Raw genomic sequence first — 17,964 nt, forward strand, 5'->3', positions numbered from 1 at the left:
CCAGAATAAAGTCAATAGTCAACAGTTGAAATGATCGCCTGAAACTAAATTCCCACATTTTGGTGCCTTTATTGTGGAAAACTGCAATGATGTCATTTCCACTGTCAAAGATTCACAGCAGGTTTAAAAATGTTCTGAATGTTCTTGAAGGCATTGCCATGGAGACCACTGCCCCCAGTTCCTCTCACTGAGGAAACAAGTGTGTGTGTGTGTGTGTGTGTGTGTGTGTGTGTTCAGTGTGTGTCCAGGACACTGTGCAGGTCTTGGGGCAGTGAGCTGATGATGGAGGTTATAAAGGTGTCCAGCTGGTCCAGGATCCCGTCCTTCACCTGCAGCTGGTGCCGGCGTGCTTTCATCTGAAAAACAGACACTCACTTCCTGTCAACACCCGTTGGCGTCATCAGACTGTAGTTACAAAATTAGTTTCCGTATGCTGGCTTTTCTTTTGATATCGCAATATGGCGGCGCATGTCCTCACCAGTTTCTCTCGCAGCTTCAGGATCAAGTCAACGATCTCCACCTCCGACTTATCACGCGTCCAACCCAGCAGGTCCTGCACAACCATACGCAGCTGTTACCAGGACGACTGTGCTGGCGCTTCACAGATGAAGCGAATCGGTGCATGTTGGTCATGTGGGAACTTCTCAGATCGATATTTCAAGAGCAAACACGATCAGTAGAACCTTCCACACTTTATCTGAGTTGGCTAATAAACGACCACATTACAGTTGCAGTTCACCTGCAGCCGTTAGCACGCCGCCATTAGCCGTCGGCTCTCATTCCGCTGATAACTTCCCAGGTCGACGTGATTTAAGATCAAACCGGTTCTCTCTAAAAATTCTACTTTTGTTGCTTAAATCACAGAAATCTTTTTCACTGTTTCTTGTGAACCTAAAGAGAGTTGCCTCTTTCACATCTGCAGGGTCACATGACTCCAGTGTTAAGTTAATGCCACATGCTAACTAGCTGCTAACCGCCATGTCAGCTCACTCTGTCACATTTACCAACTGAGGCGCTGCAACACTGAGCAGCGAGACTCCGACAGGACGTGAAGGCGAGACGCCATGTTGTAACCCTACTGACGAAGCTTCAGATCAGACGTCACGCACACACGCAGACATACATCCATCACATACAGACCAGAGTGTCATCGGCGCGGTCACGGCGGACTCACAGCGTCACAGATGACCTCCAGGTGAAGACTCTCCAATTTCTGTGTCATCTCTCTGTGACGATGGCGATACCATCCGTCAAAGTTTGGTGACTTGAAGAACCTCCTGTGGAGAGTTAGAAAGATCACGCGTCTGTTTAACAGTGGCGTCTCCATGGCGCCGCCTGAGCAAACCTCACCTGTAGAGTCCCATCCAATCGCCTCGCAGCCCGGACGTCAGCTGGGGACCAGCGTGGTCCAGCGTGGACAAAAACTCGTCCTGACTGAAGGGACGGATCTGAGGTGGCGTCTGAACAAACACACACATGCCATGTTTCACCTCCACGCAACTGACATCACTGTGACATCATCATTGAAGGACTTCCTGCTTACCTTCCAGGGCGTCACTGATCTCTGAAGAGGCATCAGACTCGCCATGTACCGCTCCTGACAGACGAGATGCAGCGTTAGTTTGAAACTTAAGTCAGCGGTGCCTGCTGACATCATCAGGTGACATCACAGAAAGTCTGAAACTGTCACCTTGTCGCAGAAGAAACAGGCATCAAGCTGAGTTGCTATGACAACATGATGATGGAGTTGGGGCTCACCAGTGGGATGATGAAGCTCTGTGTCAGCTCTAACAGGTGTCGCCTCAAGATGGCGCTCTGCACCTCCGATGGTCTCTTCCTCTGGATTCCCTGCAGAGACACACTCATCAGCGAGGTTCAGGCAGCCATGTGGCGAGAAGGCGGCGGCTTCACCTTCAACAGTCGCTTGATGAGAATCTTGTCTTTGTGCAGAAAGGTCTTGTAGGCGGAGTAGATGCCTGGAGAGAGGGTGAGACGTAGGGCGAGATGGTGAGACGCCGTGGGCGAGACGGCGAGGGACACGCTCGTTTACCAGCAGAACTCTGGAGATGCTGGTTTCCTCATCACATCGGCAACAACAAGTTGGACTTCATGTCACATGAATTTCTTTTCAAAATGTCAACCAATGTGAAAACGCTGACTTGGCCCCGCCCCACTCACGCCATGTTTGGCGTGAACTCTCACCTGGTTTGGTGTCGAGTGTCTTCAGTTTGGAGAGCTTCTTCACTTTCAGCTGTTTGGGTAAATCTCCTGGCAGACGAGAGTCACAGGAAAGAGAAAAATGTGAAAAACTCACGTTTTTGCTGCTTAAATTAAAAAAGAATGCAACTAAATGATAACGGTGCATATTTACGCAAGACAAGACGCCGCCAGCATCTGTCATCAGCGTTGGTCCCCGGGTCACATGACTGCAGCTGAGCAACAGTGCTGCTGCTGCAGTAAACGTCACTTCTTCTGGCTACACACATGACATCATGCTAACAGGGCCTGCTAACTCGCTGCTCGAGCTCTCATTTTAGTTTCACGCCTTTTTTGAGGATCCTAAACTTTTTCATATTCTTTTTTTGTGAATCCTTCTGTTTTCTCCAGAAACTCATTCTGAGAGAGTCTGCTGCTTGAGGACAATAAGAGCACGCTACTGACATGAAGTCACCGCTCGTTACTTCACCCTTCGCTAGTTAGCCAGCGCTAACAAGGCATCAGTCATGCTTCCGCTCGCTCAGCTTTTATGAATGATTTGTTTATTTCTGATTTATTTCTTGGAAAACTTCAGAATTATAAAGATGACAAGAGAACAGCAGACGAAGGAGGAGAGACACGGGAGGTGGTCTACCTGCCATCCTGGTCTCGCCCAGTCGGACCACATGAGGCCAGTTCTGGAAGGTTTTGATGAAGAAGGGGTTGGTGACGCCCAGAATCACGCTGGGCCTGCAGAGAGAAACGCACCATCAGACTCAGAGCCTCCAGCAGCAGAAGCCTCGCTCCAGGTGGTCATCACTTCTGACCAGGCACACGGAACTCACGGCGCCTGTGTCCTGGTCGTGTACTCTCGGAACTCGCTATCATGGATGGTGAAATACGGCCTGAAGTCACAGCAGAACTTCAGCGGGCTGACGGAGCTGAGAACACACCCGCACACAGTTACCACGGCAACAACACAACTGCGCTCTCCACAGGTGAAGGCGGGATCTGGTTGTCTTTCCAGTTACCTGACTAGAGCCAGAACGGTTTCTGAGGAGATGGTGGGAGATGGCGCCATCACAACCACGGGTTCCCCCAGCAAGGTGAGCTCCCACAGCATCTGCATGTGGATCAGGACTGACTGGAAACACCTGGACAGGTCAAAGGTCACATCAGACACCAGACAGGGCATGTCACCAACAGCTACATTCCAGGTGTAAACAGACCTGAAGAGGTCCAGTTCATGGATGGTGGGCAGCAGCATCGGCGTCGGCAAGAGGTTCTGAAGAGGCAAATCTAACTTTAGTGACAACAGAACCTCAAAGTGACTGATGGACCTTTACTGAGACACGGACGGCTGTCAAAGAGCCTCTGACCTCCTTCGCCAGCGTCCGGACCGGACTTCCTCCCGGCTTGTCCGTTTTAGACGGGATTCGGACCTGAAAAGAATGGAAGTCATTCAGCGTTCATTTCACAGCTGATGGAGAAATCTGCCAGACAAGACAGACCACTCCCTCTCTTCACCTGTAAGACCACACCCATCAGGGGCAGGTTGAGGGCCAGCCCAGGAACAGGTGAGGGCCACTGGTCGATCTCATTACACACTGACAAGCAGAGCAGAGAAGATCTGTCAGAGCTGGTCATTCGTGAGGTGAAGATCAATATACTGATTGATTGATTCAGTACTGTATTCTGATTGGTGAGGGGTTCTGCTGTGATATGACATCACCTGCTTCTAGGCAGGGCTCCAGCTTCTCAAAGAACTCAGGTGCAATGATCTGCAGCATCGACTGAAACAGGTGAGTGTACGGCAGCCTGGACACCAGCACCAGAGACTGGAACACAGTCACATGACCATGTCAACCAGTCACACAGTTGAGGGACACAAGTGAACAGGTGTGAGTGTGTAAGTGTAAACAGGTGTGAACAGGTTTGAGTGTGAGGTGCAGGTGTTGAAGGGCTACTCACCTTCTGGAAGTATCCCCTCTTCACTGACACGTCCTTGACTTGCCTGAAATAGACGTAACCCAAGAAATGGGACGGTTCTCTCTGAGGAGACAAGAGGACACGACTGGTGCTTGAATCTGATTGGCTGTTAAAAAACAACAGCTGACAATCTATGATGACTGTCAGCATCCGTCTGCCAGCAGGCTGCCCCCTAGTGGCTCCGGGGCTCACCTGCAGGGTAACAGGTGCGTCCCTGTTGTACACGTCATCCTGAACCTTTGACCGTCTGCGACCGACCGACTGTCGCATCCTGAAGCAGAACTGCGTGTCCCCGAGGCATCCTGGAAGGAAGGAGGGATGGTCACATGACATCTGACCTCTCTGATGTATGAGATAACACTGCCATGTTTACCTGAGTAGGAGTCAGGAAAGGACAGGTAGCAGATGCTAGTTTTCTGATGACAAATAAAGGAAGAAGATCAGAAACATAAATAGTCAATACACTGATACTCAATAATCCTCTGATCAGTTACCTCCTTCTCCGTCAGCTTCACGTCGTGTGGATAAACCAGCTGGAACAGAGCGAACAAGACCAACAAGCACTGTGACCAGCAACTCATGTCTGGAAGTTTCAAGTTTACTACAGTGAAGCACAGAGGCGCTAACGGCCGGGCGCTAACGGAGAGTCCTGCTGTCAGCACACAATTGGTGAGGCCAACTGATGACATCACAAACTCTGGAGAGAAGAAAGTTTAATCCAAACCTCACTCAACGTTCCCACAAAGGTTCATCATCATCATCATCATCATCATCATCATCATCGTTAGACCTTCTGATGATTCGCGTTCATCTCAACTAAAGTAAATCACAGTAAGTTTTTGGTAAACAGCAGTGGAAGACCGGAATCTTCCAGGGGCCCGTTCCAGGAAGGAGGCCCCACCTCCTCGGAGTCCGGCCCTGAACTGTGAGCTGATTCACCCTCTGATGGAAACTCTAGGTTCTGGTCTCAGATCAGCTGGTCTGAGTTCTTTCATCAACTCTGACTAGGTTCCCTCTGAGTTCAAAGCCCACATGAACGGAGCCCCGGTACTACGAGGCCCCGGCAGACCTCCCTCCTCTGAACCAGAGATCCTGGCGCTCCTGCGGCCAGTAGGAACTCATTTTAGGGGGAAGCGAGGAGCGTGCGGAGCAGCGAAGGAGAGAGAGAGGACTGGAGTGAGAGCAAGCAGCTGCTGAGTCCCTGTGTCAGTGGGAACCTTTCTGTCGGTTCAGCACGGATCTCAGTTCTGACTGACAGGTGGTACCAGCGCAGCGGTGCTGAAGCTGAACTGGGTTTTCATGCAGGTGAAATATGAGGATCAGCTTCAATGTCTGAAACTCAGTCAGAATCATTCAGAATCATTCAGGGGCTTCAGCTCCGGGGCCTGAGTACCGATCCGCTTCCTCTCCACGGTCCTCAGCGAACCAAGCTGGGCTGAGCGCGCGTGACTCGGACTGAATGGAGGAATGAACCGCGCGCGGCTCCGTAAGAGAGGAGGCAAAAATGAACCCGAGGCTCCGACCAGGTCAGCTCCGCAGACTCGGTTACCATGGTAACCATGGTAACCGAGTCTGCGCTCGAGCTCCCTCTCTTCCTGGTACCGGCTGGAGTCGCTCCTCCACGAGGCGAGAACTCAGATCCTCGTTCCGGTGAGCAGACTGACAGCTTCTCTCTGACCCGGTGACCTGGACGAGGGTCCGCCTCACCTGCAGCGTCGTCGCCGTGTGTGACAGAACCAACCGGCTCGACTGTGGCGTGTCGGCGACAGTGCTGTGACGTCGGCCCTTCCACACTCGAGGAGGGATACTAAGCTACTGAGGCTAGGAATGCTAAGCTAAGAAGCCTCGTACCTCGATAGCTTGTCCGAGCTCCAGGTCGAAGGTGACCACACACGCGCACTCGAACCAGCAAGAGAAGCGCGCCCACGGGCACCGGCTGTCCGCCGCCTCCTCCTCGTGCCGCGGGGAACCGGAGGTGTCAAACGGATTCATGACGACCGACTCAGAGCTCCGCGACGACCGTCTCCATCCCAGCAGCTCCGGTTCTCCATCGGCCGGCCGGTGAGCTGCGGTCCGCTGCCTCTGGTTCCCCCTGGTGGACCAAACACTGAACAACAGCTGAGGTTGTGAACCCGGTCTGGAGTTGAGGTGTTTCCATGGTAACAGGAGAGCGTTCAGTCCTACGTGTTTAGTCCGGTGGCTTCGTGACAGTGCGAAGCGGGCAAAAGCGCCAAATTTCGCATGGGCTTCCTTCATGACCTACTGAAGGGTTTTAGACGGGTCCGAAAACTTGGAAACACCTTTATAGTGTACAAAACTGCAAAAAACGCCTCAACTAAACAAAGGCAAATTCTTGTTACGCTGCTAGTTTTTACGTCACACACGCACAGGGTGTCCGTCGGTCGTGTCGTCACCTCCCAGAGCAGCTAGAATGCCAGTGCTTGATTCCATTATGAACCATTTGGCTTTTCATTAAGGTCGAATTATGGGCGGAAATAGCAAAAAGTATAATTTTCAGGCAATGATTCAAGACCCAGCACATGAAATATTATCCATAAACGCTTTAATGGAATTATAATGTTTTAAAGAGGAGACGAATCAGGACACGTAAGCTGGTGCACACGATCAGCCAGACATCAGGGCTGAAGACCAAGGGCCTGGATGACTCCTCACTCCACTAAGAGGTAATCTGCAGGCCAAACAGGCAAGAAAAAGTGTCACAATTTAATTTAATTGTCATGAATCATAATTTGAAAACTTGGTGCCTGGTGAACAGTTGCTGAACAGTCAGGATTGGCACTGCTGCATTTACAGCTGGAACAGCCCCTTTACATGAGCGTTCGATCAGCTCTCTGCAGCCGATGGAGACCTCAGGAATGGTTCTCCAAACTGGCACCCATGACCCTGATTCATCCTTGGTCCATCCAAAGTCCGTTGGAGAGGGAATCACGTGTTGTGTGTCTGTGCTGGTTGTCCAGACCCCTGCCTGAAACACAGCCCGTTTCACATGCTGGAGTAGGGCGCCCTGCGTGGGAGGTCGTCTCTCCGTCGGCGGCTCTCTTGACAGAACACTTCCTTCCTTGTTTGGTTGATGGAGTTCAAAGGACTGGATTTGTTGTTGTGGATCACAGTGAGTCTCTCAGGGGTCTGGAGTCAACATTTAGTTCCTGGAATGGATGCTTTGCCAGGTACACAAATGCTTCTGCAGCAGCATCATACGCTTGCCAGGCCTTCCAAGCTGACTTCTTGCCTTTTCCGCCGAATGCAGATGTTGTGTCACAACCAGAATATGCGTGGAACAGAAGCAGACCCCGTGATTTGGGTTCCCCCAGGCTTTTGTGGTAAAACCTGAATCTTTTCCCCATGCCAAAAGCCACCCAGATGTCAGTCAAGGGTTGAAGCATCAGCAATCATAGAACAAGCCAGCAAGGGTCACAATGACATCATGTCTTGGTGATGCCTTTCACACATCATGTTCAATGTTTATCCATCACTGGACCAATTCAAAGAAGATTCACCCACTTAAGGGTAGACAATAGGACAATTTTTCACCAATATTCCTGTTCAGACTCTGGAATTACATTTCTGAAACAACTTCGTGCACCACATGGTATTTTCAATGTTGAAGTTGGAGTCAGAAAGAACGGGACACTAAACGTGGGCTCAGCAACTGGACTCGCAGCGACAGTTCAGCTGCCCTTCCTCGTGACCTCTGATCGCGTCACACCTGATAAAATCAGTTTCAGGTTTGAAATCTTCACCTGGAGCGCACGAGCCTCCCTCGGTCACGTGGTTCAGATGTTTAACACCGTCAGCCTCCGGACAGGAACAAGCGTCCCTCACGTCTCCGGGCGGGTCTGCTGCTCCACTCGTTACCCGCAGGATTCTTGACAGGACCTGGACGCTTGGTGTCAACGCCATTTGTCCTCTCGTGCCTCTTGACACAAAGTTGAACTGTACTAAATCTCGGTCACAGCAGAGAACTCCAATCCAATATGGCGGAGGCGGGCAGGGCGCATGCGTGAAGCCTCGCGTCGTCTGCGTCGCGGCTCCCAGTGGCTCCCCGTCAGTTTCACTCGAGCCTCCGCTGCGACCGGACGGACCATCATGTCTGCGGACCCGTGCTCCTTCGCTTCCATCTCCAGGTGTGTCACCCGACACCTGAACCTGTCTCTGCACGTGGACTTCGTCCAACACATCATCAGGGGCACCGTGGCGCTGACCGTGGAGGCCCTGGAGGACCGCTTCTCCTCTCTGGTACGTAGCGGTAACGTTGACGGACCCCGGCGCTCCTCCGGGGCTGTCCGGCATTAGCCTCCCAGCTAGCGGGGCGAGTCCAGACAGAGCCGAGCCTCAGATTGCAGACCGCGGGTCCGGTCCGTGAAGGTGTCACTGGAACGACCGAACTCCTGGCTACAACGTGACAACTGCCCGCGAAGATGAAGCTAAATTATTCAACCTTTGACGTGAACAGAAAAGCGCTTGAACACAGAAGCACACACTCCAGGAGACTGATAACGTCACGAATACGCACCGAGCACCGACGGGCTGTCGAGACCCGGAGTGTTGACAGTGAGCGGTGTCACTTTGGTTTCGGTTTGGTTTGGTGGTGACAAGAGAGCTCGCGTGACAGGATCGTGTTGGTAGAAGTTCATCATGGAGACCGAGCTTGACACACAGACAGGGAGAGGGAGACAGTGTCTGGACTTTGATCCGTGATTAGTTTCATATCTGATGTTTTTCTTATAGTCTTGGCGAGAGAGAGAGAGAGTGTGTGTGTGTGTGTGTGTGTGTGTGTGTGTGTGTGTGTTGGGGGGCTATTAAACTAATGAAGGTGCCATTTTATCTGCTGCAGACTTTGGACACCAAGGACCTGACGATCTCCTCAGTGAGTGCCAACGGGCAGGCGGCCCGCTTCGCCATGGGCCCCAAACACAGCTTCAAAGGCACGCCCCTGGAGATCACGCTGCCCTATGACCTCTCCAGGTAACCTCACCTGGATGTCGTGTTTAACAGTCTACTATTTGACAGCAGAATTACTGACTGCTGTTTGTTTTGTGGGCCAATCAGAGGGCAGCATGTGATCGTGGAGGTGACCTATGAGACATCTCCAGCAGCGTCGGCGCTGCAGTGGCTCACACCTGAACAGACTGCTGGGAAGAGACAGCCCTACCTGTTCAGCCAGTGCCAGGTAGACCCCGTCTGCCTTCATGGTCCCAGTCTTATCGGTCCTCCTCTGGAGGGACTGATTTGTTGACTCAAGCGTTTGGTAGCAGTTTCCTCACAGTTTCTTCACATCCTTCTGCTCCTTCCTGTCTCTCTAGTTCCTCTCCTCCTGGGGTGAAGCTGGTGTTTGTCCTCTCGTCAGGCAGGAGTTTGTCTCAGGGAACAGAGAGGACGAGTTTCACTTAAGAACTCATTACTCAAATAAGTCCTTAAAGGGCCACTGAGAATGTTTTCAGTGAGCCAAAGGTCCGTCTCCCGAGGTCGTCAGGCCGCGTGATGGACCTAAGATTCAGACAAATGTCCTCTTCATTCAAAACAACAAAAATACAAACCCAATTAAAATGTCATTTCCATTTTGACATAAATTCAAATAAATAGTTGAATGAAACCAAACAAGACCTCTGTCACGAATCCAACCCCAACGTGTCAGGAGGGGCTGAGAACACGTTTCTTGAATCCAAACGCAGTGGCCCACCAGGAAGAAGGACAAACGGATTTCTGTCCTGTGGTGGAGCGTCTCGGGAACGCTACATTAGCATCGATGCTACAGTCAAACCAAACGTTCCTTTCAGTTTAACAAACCGCTCCAAAAACAAAACTTAAAAATGGCGCCAGCAGCAGTAAACTCAGGTTGACCCAGTAAGAGGCTGTCTGTGTATCGTTGGCACGGAGACGAGTCCCGGCCAGCACATCATGTCCTGCAAATAGACGGCCGGCGGCTCCCCTACAGGTGTGCCATGTGACCTGAGGAGTCGCTCCACCATCGAACCTCTTCCAGGTTGCTTGGTTGGCTAACTGCCTTCTACTTGCAACGTGCTAAGTCTCTAAATAAAACCAGCTAAAAGATGGTCAGTAAATTTTACTGACAACTTCAATTCTTATGTAGTCAGCTAACTGTGAGGCTAACTTCTAAAAATTAGCATTGGTGTTGCCAATCAAGATGTAGCTGGTTTACCCTGGTGTTCCTATCCAAGATGGCTGACCAGCTGGCAGCTGTGAAGCAGACTGGCCAGCAACAGGCCCCGCCCTCTTCTCATAAATACGAGGTTCCACCATGATGTCAAACTCACGCGTCTACCTTCTGGTTGACAGGCTCATCACTGCAGGAGTATGATTCCCTGTCAGGACAGCCCGTCAATCAAACACACCTACTACGCCCAGGTAACACACACACACCCACACCCACACCCACCCCTACCCCTCAGGTGTGACTGAGATATTGTACCTGTCCAGGTGTGTGTCCCTAAAGACCTGGTGGCGGTGATGAGTGCCATGAGGGACGGTCAGGAAGTGGACCTTCAGGACAGCAGTCGCATCGTCTACCGCTTCCGCCAGCCGGTCAGTCAACTCTTCTTCTACTCTTCTGTTTGTGTAGGTGACATCAGGCAAGTTCATGTGACCTATGACCTCATCCTCAGGTGTCTATGCCCTCTTACCTGATTGCCATCGTGGTGGGAGATCTGGAGAGCAGGTACAGTCTCTGGCAGCTGGGATGATGTCATAAGGTTACCTGCAGCAGGTGACATGCTCTGTCCTCTGATTGGTTGGCAGGGAGATTGGGCCGCGGTCCAGAGTCTGGTCTGAGAAGGAGTTTGTGGATAAAGCAGCGGTTGAGTTCTCTGAGGTCAGTGGCTACAGGTGGAGACACCTCTCAGGCGCAGCGCCTGATGTGCTCGAGCTAACTTGTGTTTATTGTCCAATTAGACTGAGAAGATGCTGAAGACCGCCGAGGACCTCGCTGGACCTTACGTGTGGGGTCAGTATGACATCATGGTGCTGCCGCCATCTTTCCCCTATGGAGGGATGGAGAACCCCTGTCTGACCTTCGCCACACCCACGCTGCTGGTGCGCACGCTCACACAAACGCTTTCCCCCAATGTTCAAAACAACGGAGTGATTTTGTTCCAATCCTGCCTGTTTGTTTTTACAGGCTGGAGACAAATCTCTGTCCAACGTGAGTCGCTGACGCCAATGCTGTCCACACATGTTAGCGTGCTACTTCTATGTGTTAGCATGTTTTGTCCGACCTGTTACAGACACGTGTGTTAGCCTATTTGTGTCGCACCCTTAGCATGTTGATGCCATATCTGTTAGCATGTTCCTGTTGAATGTGCTGCCTGGTTCCTGTTTTACATGTTAGCATGTTTGTACGTTGAAATCCCACCAGGTGATCGCTCATGAGATCTCTCACAGCTGGACGGGAAACCTGGTGACCAACAAGACCTGGGAGCACTTCTGGTAAAACACACACGCACACACACACACACACACACACAGGTTACAGTTCCTGTTACCTCTGCTTGTCATATGTGCAGGTTGAATGAGGGTCACACGGTCTACCTGGAGAGGATGATTGTCAGGTGTCTGGAGAACGAACAATTCCGACAGTTCAAAGCAATGGGGGGCTGGAAGGACCTGCAGGACTCGGTAAGGAGCGGGACCACTAGAAGACCATATCAAATGGTTCTGAACTGGATTTTAGGATAAACTTTTACTCAGAAGCTACGAGTGGACAAAGATTGTCGCAACTAAACTGTCAAGCAACATTCAAAGCAAGAACACCACCTGCTGCACCACCTTTAAGTGATTGTTGTTTTGTGACATCATCGCTCAGGTGAGCACATTTGGAGTCAATAACCCTCTCACCAACCTGGTCCCAAGCCTGCAGGATGTCGACCCCGATGATGCCTTCTCCTCTGTCCCCTACGAGAAAGGCTTCGCTCTGCTCTACCACCTGGAACAGCTGATGGGTGGTCCAGGTAACACACCTGCACATACCCGTCACCCGCATCATCACGTTAGAGATCAGAGTGTCTCATCTACCCGTCCGTCTCTCTCAGAGGTTTTTATGGGCTTCGTGAAGTCGTACATCCAGTTGTTCGCCTACAGCAGCGTCACCACTGATGAGTGGAAGGACTACCTGTTCACCTACTTCAGAGACAAGGTGAGACACACCTGGACACTGGGGTCACAGACACACCTGGACACTGGGGTCACAGACACTCCAGAAATGATCAGGCAAATGTGTGTTCTCAGGTGGATGTTCTGAACAAAGTCGACTGGAACGCCTGGATGTTCACGCCCGGGATGCCCCCTGTTAAACCTGAGTGAGTCCTCGTTTCGTGTCCTTGTTCTGGTCTAAACTGGCTGGTAAGTTCTGATACGGTTGTGTTTCAGGTACGACACCACGCTGGCCGACGCCTGCATCGCTCTCAGCCAGAAGTGGATCAAGGTTAGACCTGGACCTGCTGTGGACCCTCTTCTGTCTGATGTTCTCTGTCAACACTCTGTTCTGCCCCTTGCAGGCCCAAGAGTGCGACCTGAACGGATTCACCAAGTCTGACGTGAAGACGCTGTCCTCCCACCAGCTCATCGAGTTCTTGTCCCTCCTCCTCCAGGAGGTAAAACACTACAGGTTACTGGAGGGGACAAGGGGTCACTAGAGGTCACCCCATCCATCCATCCATCATCCTTCCATCCACCCATCCATCCATCATCCTTCCATCCATCATCCTTCCATCATTCATCCATCCATCCATCATCCATCCACCCATCCATCATCCATCCATCCATCCATCATCCTTCCATCCACCCATCCATCCATCATCCTTCCATCCATCATCCTTCCATCCATCATCCATCCATCCATCCATCATCCTTCCATCATCCTTCCATCCATCATCCTTCCATCCACCCATCCATCCATCATCCTTCCTTCCATCATCCTTCCATCCATCATCCTTCCATCCACCCATCCATCCATCATCCTTCCTTCCATCATCCTTCCATCCATCATCCTTCCATCCACCCATCCATCATCCTTCCATCCACCCATCCATCATCCTTCCATCCACCCATCCATCATCCTTCCATCCACCCATCCATCCATCATCCTTCCTTCCATCATCCTTCCATCCACCCATCCATCCATCATCCATCCATCCATCATCCTTCCATCCACCCATCCATCATCCATCCATCCATCATCCTTCCATCCACCCATCCATCATCCATCCATCCATCATCCTTCCATCCACCCATCCATCCATCATCCTTCCTTCCATCATCCTTCCTTCCATCATCCTTCCATCCACCCATCCATCCATCATCCATCCATCCATCATCCTTCCATCCATCCATCCCACATCCCTCCATCATCCATCATCCTTCCATCCATCATCCTTCCATCCACCCATCCACCCATCCATCCATCATCCTTCCATCCATCATCCTTCCATCCACCCATCCATCCATCATCCTTCCATCCATCATCCTTCCATCCACCCATCCATCCATCATCCTTCCATCCATCATCCTTCCTTCCATCCATCATCCTTCCATCATCCTTCCATCCATCCATCCCTCCATCATCCTTCCATCATCCTTCCATCCATCCATCCCTCCATCCATCATCCATCATCCATCCCTCCATGTTCCCCCTCTCCTCCTGTTCAGGGTGGTGGGGGTGGAGCCTATCCCAGCAGCCTTCCCCCTGGACAGGTCCCCAGTCCATGGCAGGGCCAACACATAGAGACAGACAACCATTGGCTCTCCCAGCCACGTCTACAGACAGAGAAGTCCCAGTCTGTGACTGTCCAGGTTTCCAGGGACCGTTATTACGACACCACAGTTGTAAAAGTGTTGAAGCCTCGAGTGACCGTCCAGCTCAGTGTGTTCTCTTTCTGTAGTTTTTCATTTCCAGTCAGCTTTGATGTGAAGCTAACAATGCTAACCGCCACACAGCAACATTAATGCAGCTGACTCACCGTCCCTCCCAAGCTGCTAAACCAGCTCCAGCTAGCACGCTAGTTCTTCTGGCAGCTTTTACAGAAGGTGGAAACTACAAACATGGCAGCACAGGTGGTCGAGTGCTGGTGAAGATATTTAGCAGAGGAGTGGCTTCATTTTACACAGAGAGAACGGAGAACTCCATTAATTACTAAATTACTCTTGAATGTTAACAGAGGATCCAACCGTCAACGGGGATCCGTCCATCCAATCACTGATCGACGACTGGAACAAACCGAGTCGCTACAAGTCATTAGGTGACTAGAGGTTACAACTCAGGTTCCTACAGGTCACTCCTCCCATGTTGTCCCTGCAGGACCAGGTCCCTCTGTCTCATGTGAAGAAGATGCAGGACGTCTATGATCTGCACTCCTTCATGAACTCAGAGATCCGCTTCAGGTGAGAGTCTCTCCTCTTCAAGCCCCACCTCCTTCCAGGAACCCCCTGTGATTGGCTCTTGTTTCCATCCAGGTGGCTGCGGCTGTGTGTTCGTTCCAGGTGGGAGGAGGTGGTTCCCATGGCACTGAAAATGGCGACTGAGCAGGGAAGACTGAAGTTCACTCGGCCACTCTTCAGGTATTCAGACACTTGTCCAGTTGGGCTTTGAACCTGTGAACTAATTTCTGTACTTCACCACACTTTCCTTTTGTTTCCAGGGAAGTCTACAACTTTGAGAAGTATCGAGAGGAAGCACTTCGAGTGTTCCAGGCTCACAGGGCAGCGATGCACCCAGTCACCGCCGCCCTGGTGGCCAAAGACCTGAAGGTGGACATCAGCCAGACCAGCATCTTGTAGACCAGGAGCCCATTTACAGAACCAAAGTTTCACTTCAATCACAGAGGAAATCAATAAAATCTGTCGATGTTTAACAACCGTCTTCATCATTCATACTCTGTTATCCTCAGAGATGAGACCCAGGCTAGTTAGCTTAGCACAATGAATGTTAGTGGGTGGGAAGTGTTAGCATAGCTACATCAAAAGCAATCAAATATATAAAACAGTTTAAAATGAAGAGACATTGCAGTGTTCACCCCAGCCGACGCTCCATCAGGCTGCTGTTCACACTACAACATTTGTCGGTGGACAGGAGTGTTCAGACTGCACAATTTTCCCTGTCAGTAGGTGTGGCCGACCCTCCAGCTGGCCAGGAATCTCTTGAACGCAGCGCATGCCCCTTTCATTGTAAACATGGACACGGAGCATGTTTACATCACTGCGACAAGTCCTGGATGTCCACTTTTTGTCGCCAACGTCGCATGCGACCTCCCAGTCCATTGTCTTCGAGCTGTTCACACATCAGTACTTTTGTCGCGGCAGTCGTTAGTGCCTCACCCCGATTTGGGGGAGGGAAGTCGCTGACGTCACCAACGCCTACAATTGTGTAGTATGAACTGGGCTTTAGAATCAGACACATAGCCGGAACTACTTTCCTGACTGGGCGCAGTGATTTGACGCAGCACCTCCAAAGCTCCACTGGAACTTGGGTCAACAGAACCAAAGGTTTGTTGAGGACTAGAAGAGCGACTGCTGCTACTGATGATGATGATGAGGAGGATTCCTGCTGGACACACCAGCATCCTGGACCTGAGCTAGCTGATGCTAACACTTCCAACCACTACCAGTCATTGGGCTAAGATAACTAGCCTGGACCTGAGCTAGCTGATGCTAACACTTCCACCCACTACCAGCCATTGGGCTGAGCTAACTAGCCTGGACCTGAGCTAGCTGATGCTAACACTTCCCACCCACTACCAGCCATTGGGCTAAGCTAACCAGCCTGGACCTGAGCTAGCTGATGCTAACACTTCCCACCCACCACCAGCCATTGGGCTAAGCTAACTAGCCTGGACCTGAGCTAGCTGATGCTAACACTTCCACCCACTACCAGCCATTGGGCTGAGCTAACTAGCCTGGACCTGAGCTAGCTGATGCTAACACTTCCCACCCACTACCAGCCATTGAGCTAAGCTAACCAGCCTGGACCTGAGCTAGCTGATGCTAACACTTCCCACCGACTACCAGCCATTGGGCTAAGCTAACTAGCCTGGGTCTCCTCTCCCTACTGGAAGGTCTCCATCTTCTTGTCCATCTCAGTAGACGATGGACAACAGGAGACTTTAACTGAAAGATGTTGAGTTTCTTCAAACTTTCCGGAGGAAACGGTTTCATCAGACATTCTTGGTTTCAAAAGATGTTCCTGTTTCTGTGGGACAACAAGAAGGGATGTTGACATCTGACAGCGTGTTGAAACATTGAACTCAGCATGAACCGTCTGACTAATTCAGGTCAGAGGAACCAGTGAGAAGGTTCTGATGAAGGTTGCCTCTCCTCTGCTTCATGTTCACTCCCTCATGGCAACGAGGATGGGAGGGAGCTCATGGCCCATCGTGGACACTTCTATAGGCTCTAGGTCTATGTGAGACAGACCCAGACGCTGCTGTAGAACTGGTCTACAGAGACCCGGGGGGACTGACAGGATCAGGACGCTGCAGTAGAACTGGTCTACAGGGACCCGGGGGGACTGACAGGATCAGGACGCTGCTGTAGAACTGGTCTACAGAGACCCGGGGGGACTGACAGGATCAGGACGCTGCTGTAGAACTGGTCTACAGAGACCTGGGGGGGCTGACAGGATCAGGACGCTGCTGTAGAACTGGTCTACAGAGACCCGGGGGGACTGACAGGATCAGGATGCTGCTGTAGAACTGGTCTACAGAGACCCAGGGGGACTGACAGGATCAGGACGCTGCTGTAGAACTGGTCTACAGGGCCTTCCTTCAGCACCAGAGAGCAGCGAGCTTCGACTGTTCTACTCTGATTTACCAACCAAAAGAGCCAGGACTGTCAGGAGGAAACGGTTTCACCAGATGTTCCTGTTTCACCAGATGTTCCTGTTTCACCAGATGTTCCTGTTTCACCAGATGTTCCTCTTTCGCGGTCTGGAACTTTGTCTGCTGGCCAACCGAACTCTGATAACGATCCTCTTCCTACAAACTGCCTCTGCCTCTCGGCGCTTCCACACAAACGCAGTCACGCACCTCTGTCATTGAAACGATAGTGACGTAGTGAATCTGTAACTCACGTGACTAAGCAGCTGGTTCCGCCGTTGTCTTCCTGTTTTTTTTAACCGAACTTCGTCTTCGTCGCCAGAGAAGCAGCAACAAGTTCGGACGTCCCTTCTGTAGACAGAGACGCGAGCAGGTTGAGTCATTGAGTTCCGGGGTTTCTTCTTCTACATGTCTGTCCCAGCCGTAAATTTTTATATGCCGCCATCTTGTGATGGAAATACGCGCTACGTCACTTGGTGTGTTCGCCTCGAACCACGAACAGAAGATCGCTGGAGTTCACATCCAGACATAATTTGCTGGACATTTTAGGATCTTGATGGTTCTGGTCCGGTTTCAGTCTTTGCTGCTATGGTTGTCTAGTTACCCACACCGTTGGAGGCGTGGCGTCAGTGGACTGAGCTGAGGCCTCCACATTGGTGGACCTCATGTTGTTGGTTCTCTTTGGTATTCTGATCTCCAGTGGGTCTGGATGATGAACCGGGGGACCCGGGTCAGCCAGGACTGCTGTTTCCCATCTGCCCTCACCAGCTCAGTCCCATGCAGGGCAGCTTTCTCTTTGAGTTTGTCATCTCTGGAGGTGCAGGGTTTTCTCTGGGATCTGCATCGGTGCCCAGAACTGGGCCCCTCGTACTGGGCCCAGTTCTGGGGACTGCACCTCCAGCCCCGGGTCCATAACGGAGTGAGATTCTTTGTAAGG

At 51.4% G+C, this 17,964-nt stretch overlaps 2 protein-coding genes across 4 annotated transcripts; one reads left to right on the forward strand and one right to left on the reverse strand.

Moving 5' to 3' along the window:
* Positions 1-53: 53 nt before the first annotated feature.
* Positions 54-17,631, reverse strand: dennd6b (DENN/MADD domain containing 6B). Of its 3 annotated transcripts, XM_086201545.1 has the most exons (23): positions 17,282-17,631; positions 10,848-10,991; positions 10,637-10,774; positions 9,359-9,565; positions 4,680-4,718; positions 4,559-4,601; positions 4,378-4,487; positions 4,168-4,248; positions 3,929-4,034; positions 3,724-3,803; positions 3,576-3,638; positions 3,426-3,481; positions 3,228-3,350; positions 3,042-3,137; positions 2,852-2,946; positions 2,203-2,268; positions 1,912-1,976; positions 1,759-1,848; positions 1,544-1,597; positions 1,351-1,460; positions 1,175-1,277; positions 479-553; positions 54-356 (listed from the first exon to the last, which is right to left on the reverse strand). In XM_086201545.1, the coding sequence occupies exons 4-23, from the start codon at positions 9,395-9,397 to the stop codon at positions 234-236; spliced, it is 1,617 nt and encodes a 538-aa protein (XP_086057671.1). In that variant the 5' UTR covers positions 9,398-9,565; positions 10,637-10,774; positions 10,848-10,991; positions 17,282-17,631; the 3' UTR covers positions 54-233. The 3 variants fall into 3 exon arrangements, with proteins under 3 accessions (XP_086057671.1, XP_086057669.1, XP_086057670.1); XM_086201543.1 differs by lacking the exons at positions 9,359-9,565; positions 10,637-10,774; positions 10,848-10,991; positions 17,282-17,631 and adding an exon at positions 6,037-6,292; XM_086201544.1 differs by lacking the exons at positions 4,680-4,718; positions 9,359-9,565; positions 10,637-10,774; positions 10,848-10,991; positions 17,282-17,631 and adding an exon at positions 6,037-6,292.
* On the forward strand, positions 7,960-15,071 carry lta4h (leukotriene A4 hydrolase). The gene is made up of 19 exons (XM_086201542.1): positions 7,960-8,442; positions 9,041-9,171; positions 9,256-9,376; positions 10,504-10,572; positions 10,645-10,749; positions 10,830-10,882; positions 10,963-11,035; positions 11,116-11,256; positions 11,342-11,365; positions 11,579-11,649; positions 11,727-11,838; positions 12,026-12,170; positions 12,252-12,355; positions 12,448-12,518; positions 12,589-12,643; positions 12,717-12,812; positions 14,516-14,598; positions 14,671-14,775; positions 14,856-15,071. Exons 1-19 carry the CDS (start codon positions 8,203-8,205, stop codon positions 14,992-14,994), a joined length of 1,938 nt encoding a protein of 645 aa, XP_086057668.1. The 5' UTR covers positions 7,960-8,202; the 3' UTR covers positions 14,995-15,071.
* Positions 17,632-17,964: the final 333 nt, after the last annotated feature.

Source organism: Aulostomus chinensis, chromosome 4, assembly GCF_037954235.1.
Source record: "Aulostomus chinensis isolate RoL2024-O1b breed Wild chromosome 4, RoL_Achi_v1.0, whole genome shotgun sequence".
Classification (NCBI taxonomy): Eukaryota; Metazoa; Chordata; class Actinopteri; order Syngnathiformes; family Aulostomidae; genus Aulostomus; species Aulostomus chinensis.

Excerpts from the sequence above, each read along its gene's own strand:
- dennd6b (XM_086201543.1), bottom strand. The coding sequence starts at position 6,177 with ATGAATCCGTTTGACACCTCCGGTTCCCCGCGGCACGAGGAGGAGGCG. Across the intron at positions 3,804-3,928 it reads GGAGCCCTGCCTAGAAGCAG|TGTGTAATGAGATCGACCAG; the intron begins GTGATGTCATAT and ends TCTGCTTGTCAG. Across the intron at positions 357-478 it reads TGAAGCTGCGAGAGAAACTG|ATGAAAGCACGCCGGCACCA; the intron begins GTGAGGACATGC and ends TCTGTTTTTCAG.
- lta4h (XM_086201542.1), top strand. The coding sequence starts at position 8,203 with ATGCGTGAAGCCTCGCGTCGTCTGCGTCGCGGCTCCCAGTGGCTCCCC. Across the intron at positions 11,366-11,578 it reads GAGACAAATCTCTGTCCAAC|GTGATCGCTCATGAGATCTC; the intron begins GTGAGTCGCTGA and ends AAATCCCACCAG. Across the intron at positions 14,776-14,855 it reads TTCACTCGGCCACTCTTCAG|GGAAGTCTACAACTTTGAGA; the intron begins GTATTCAGACAC and ends TTTTGTTTCCAG.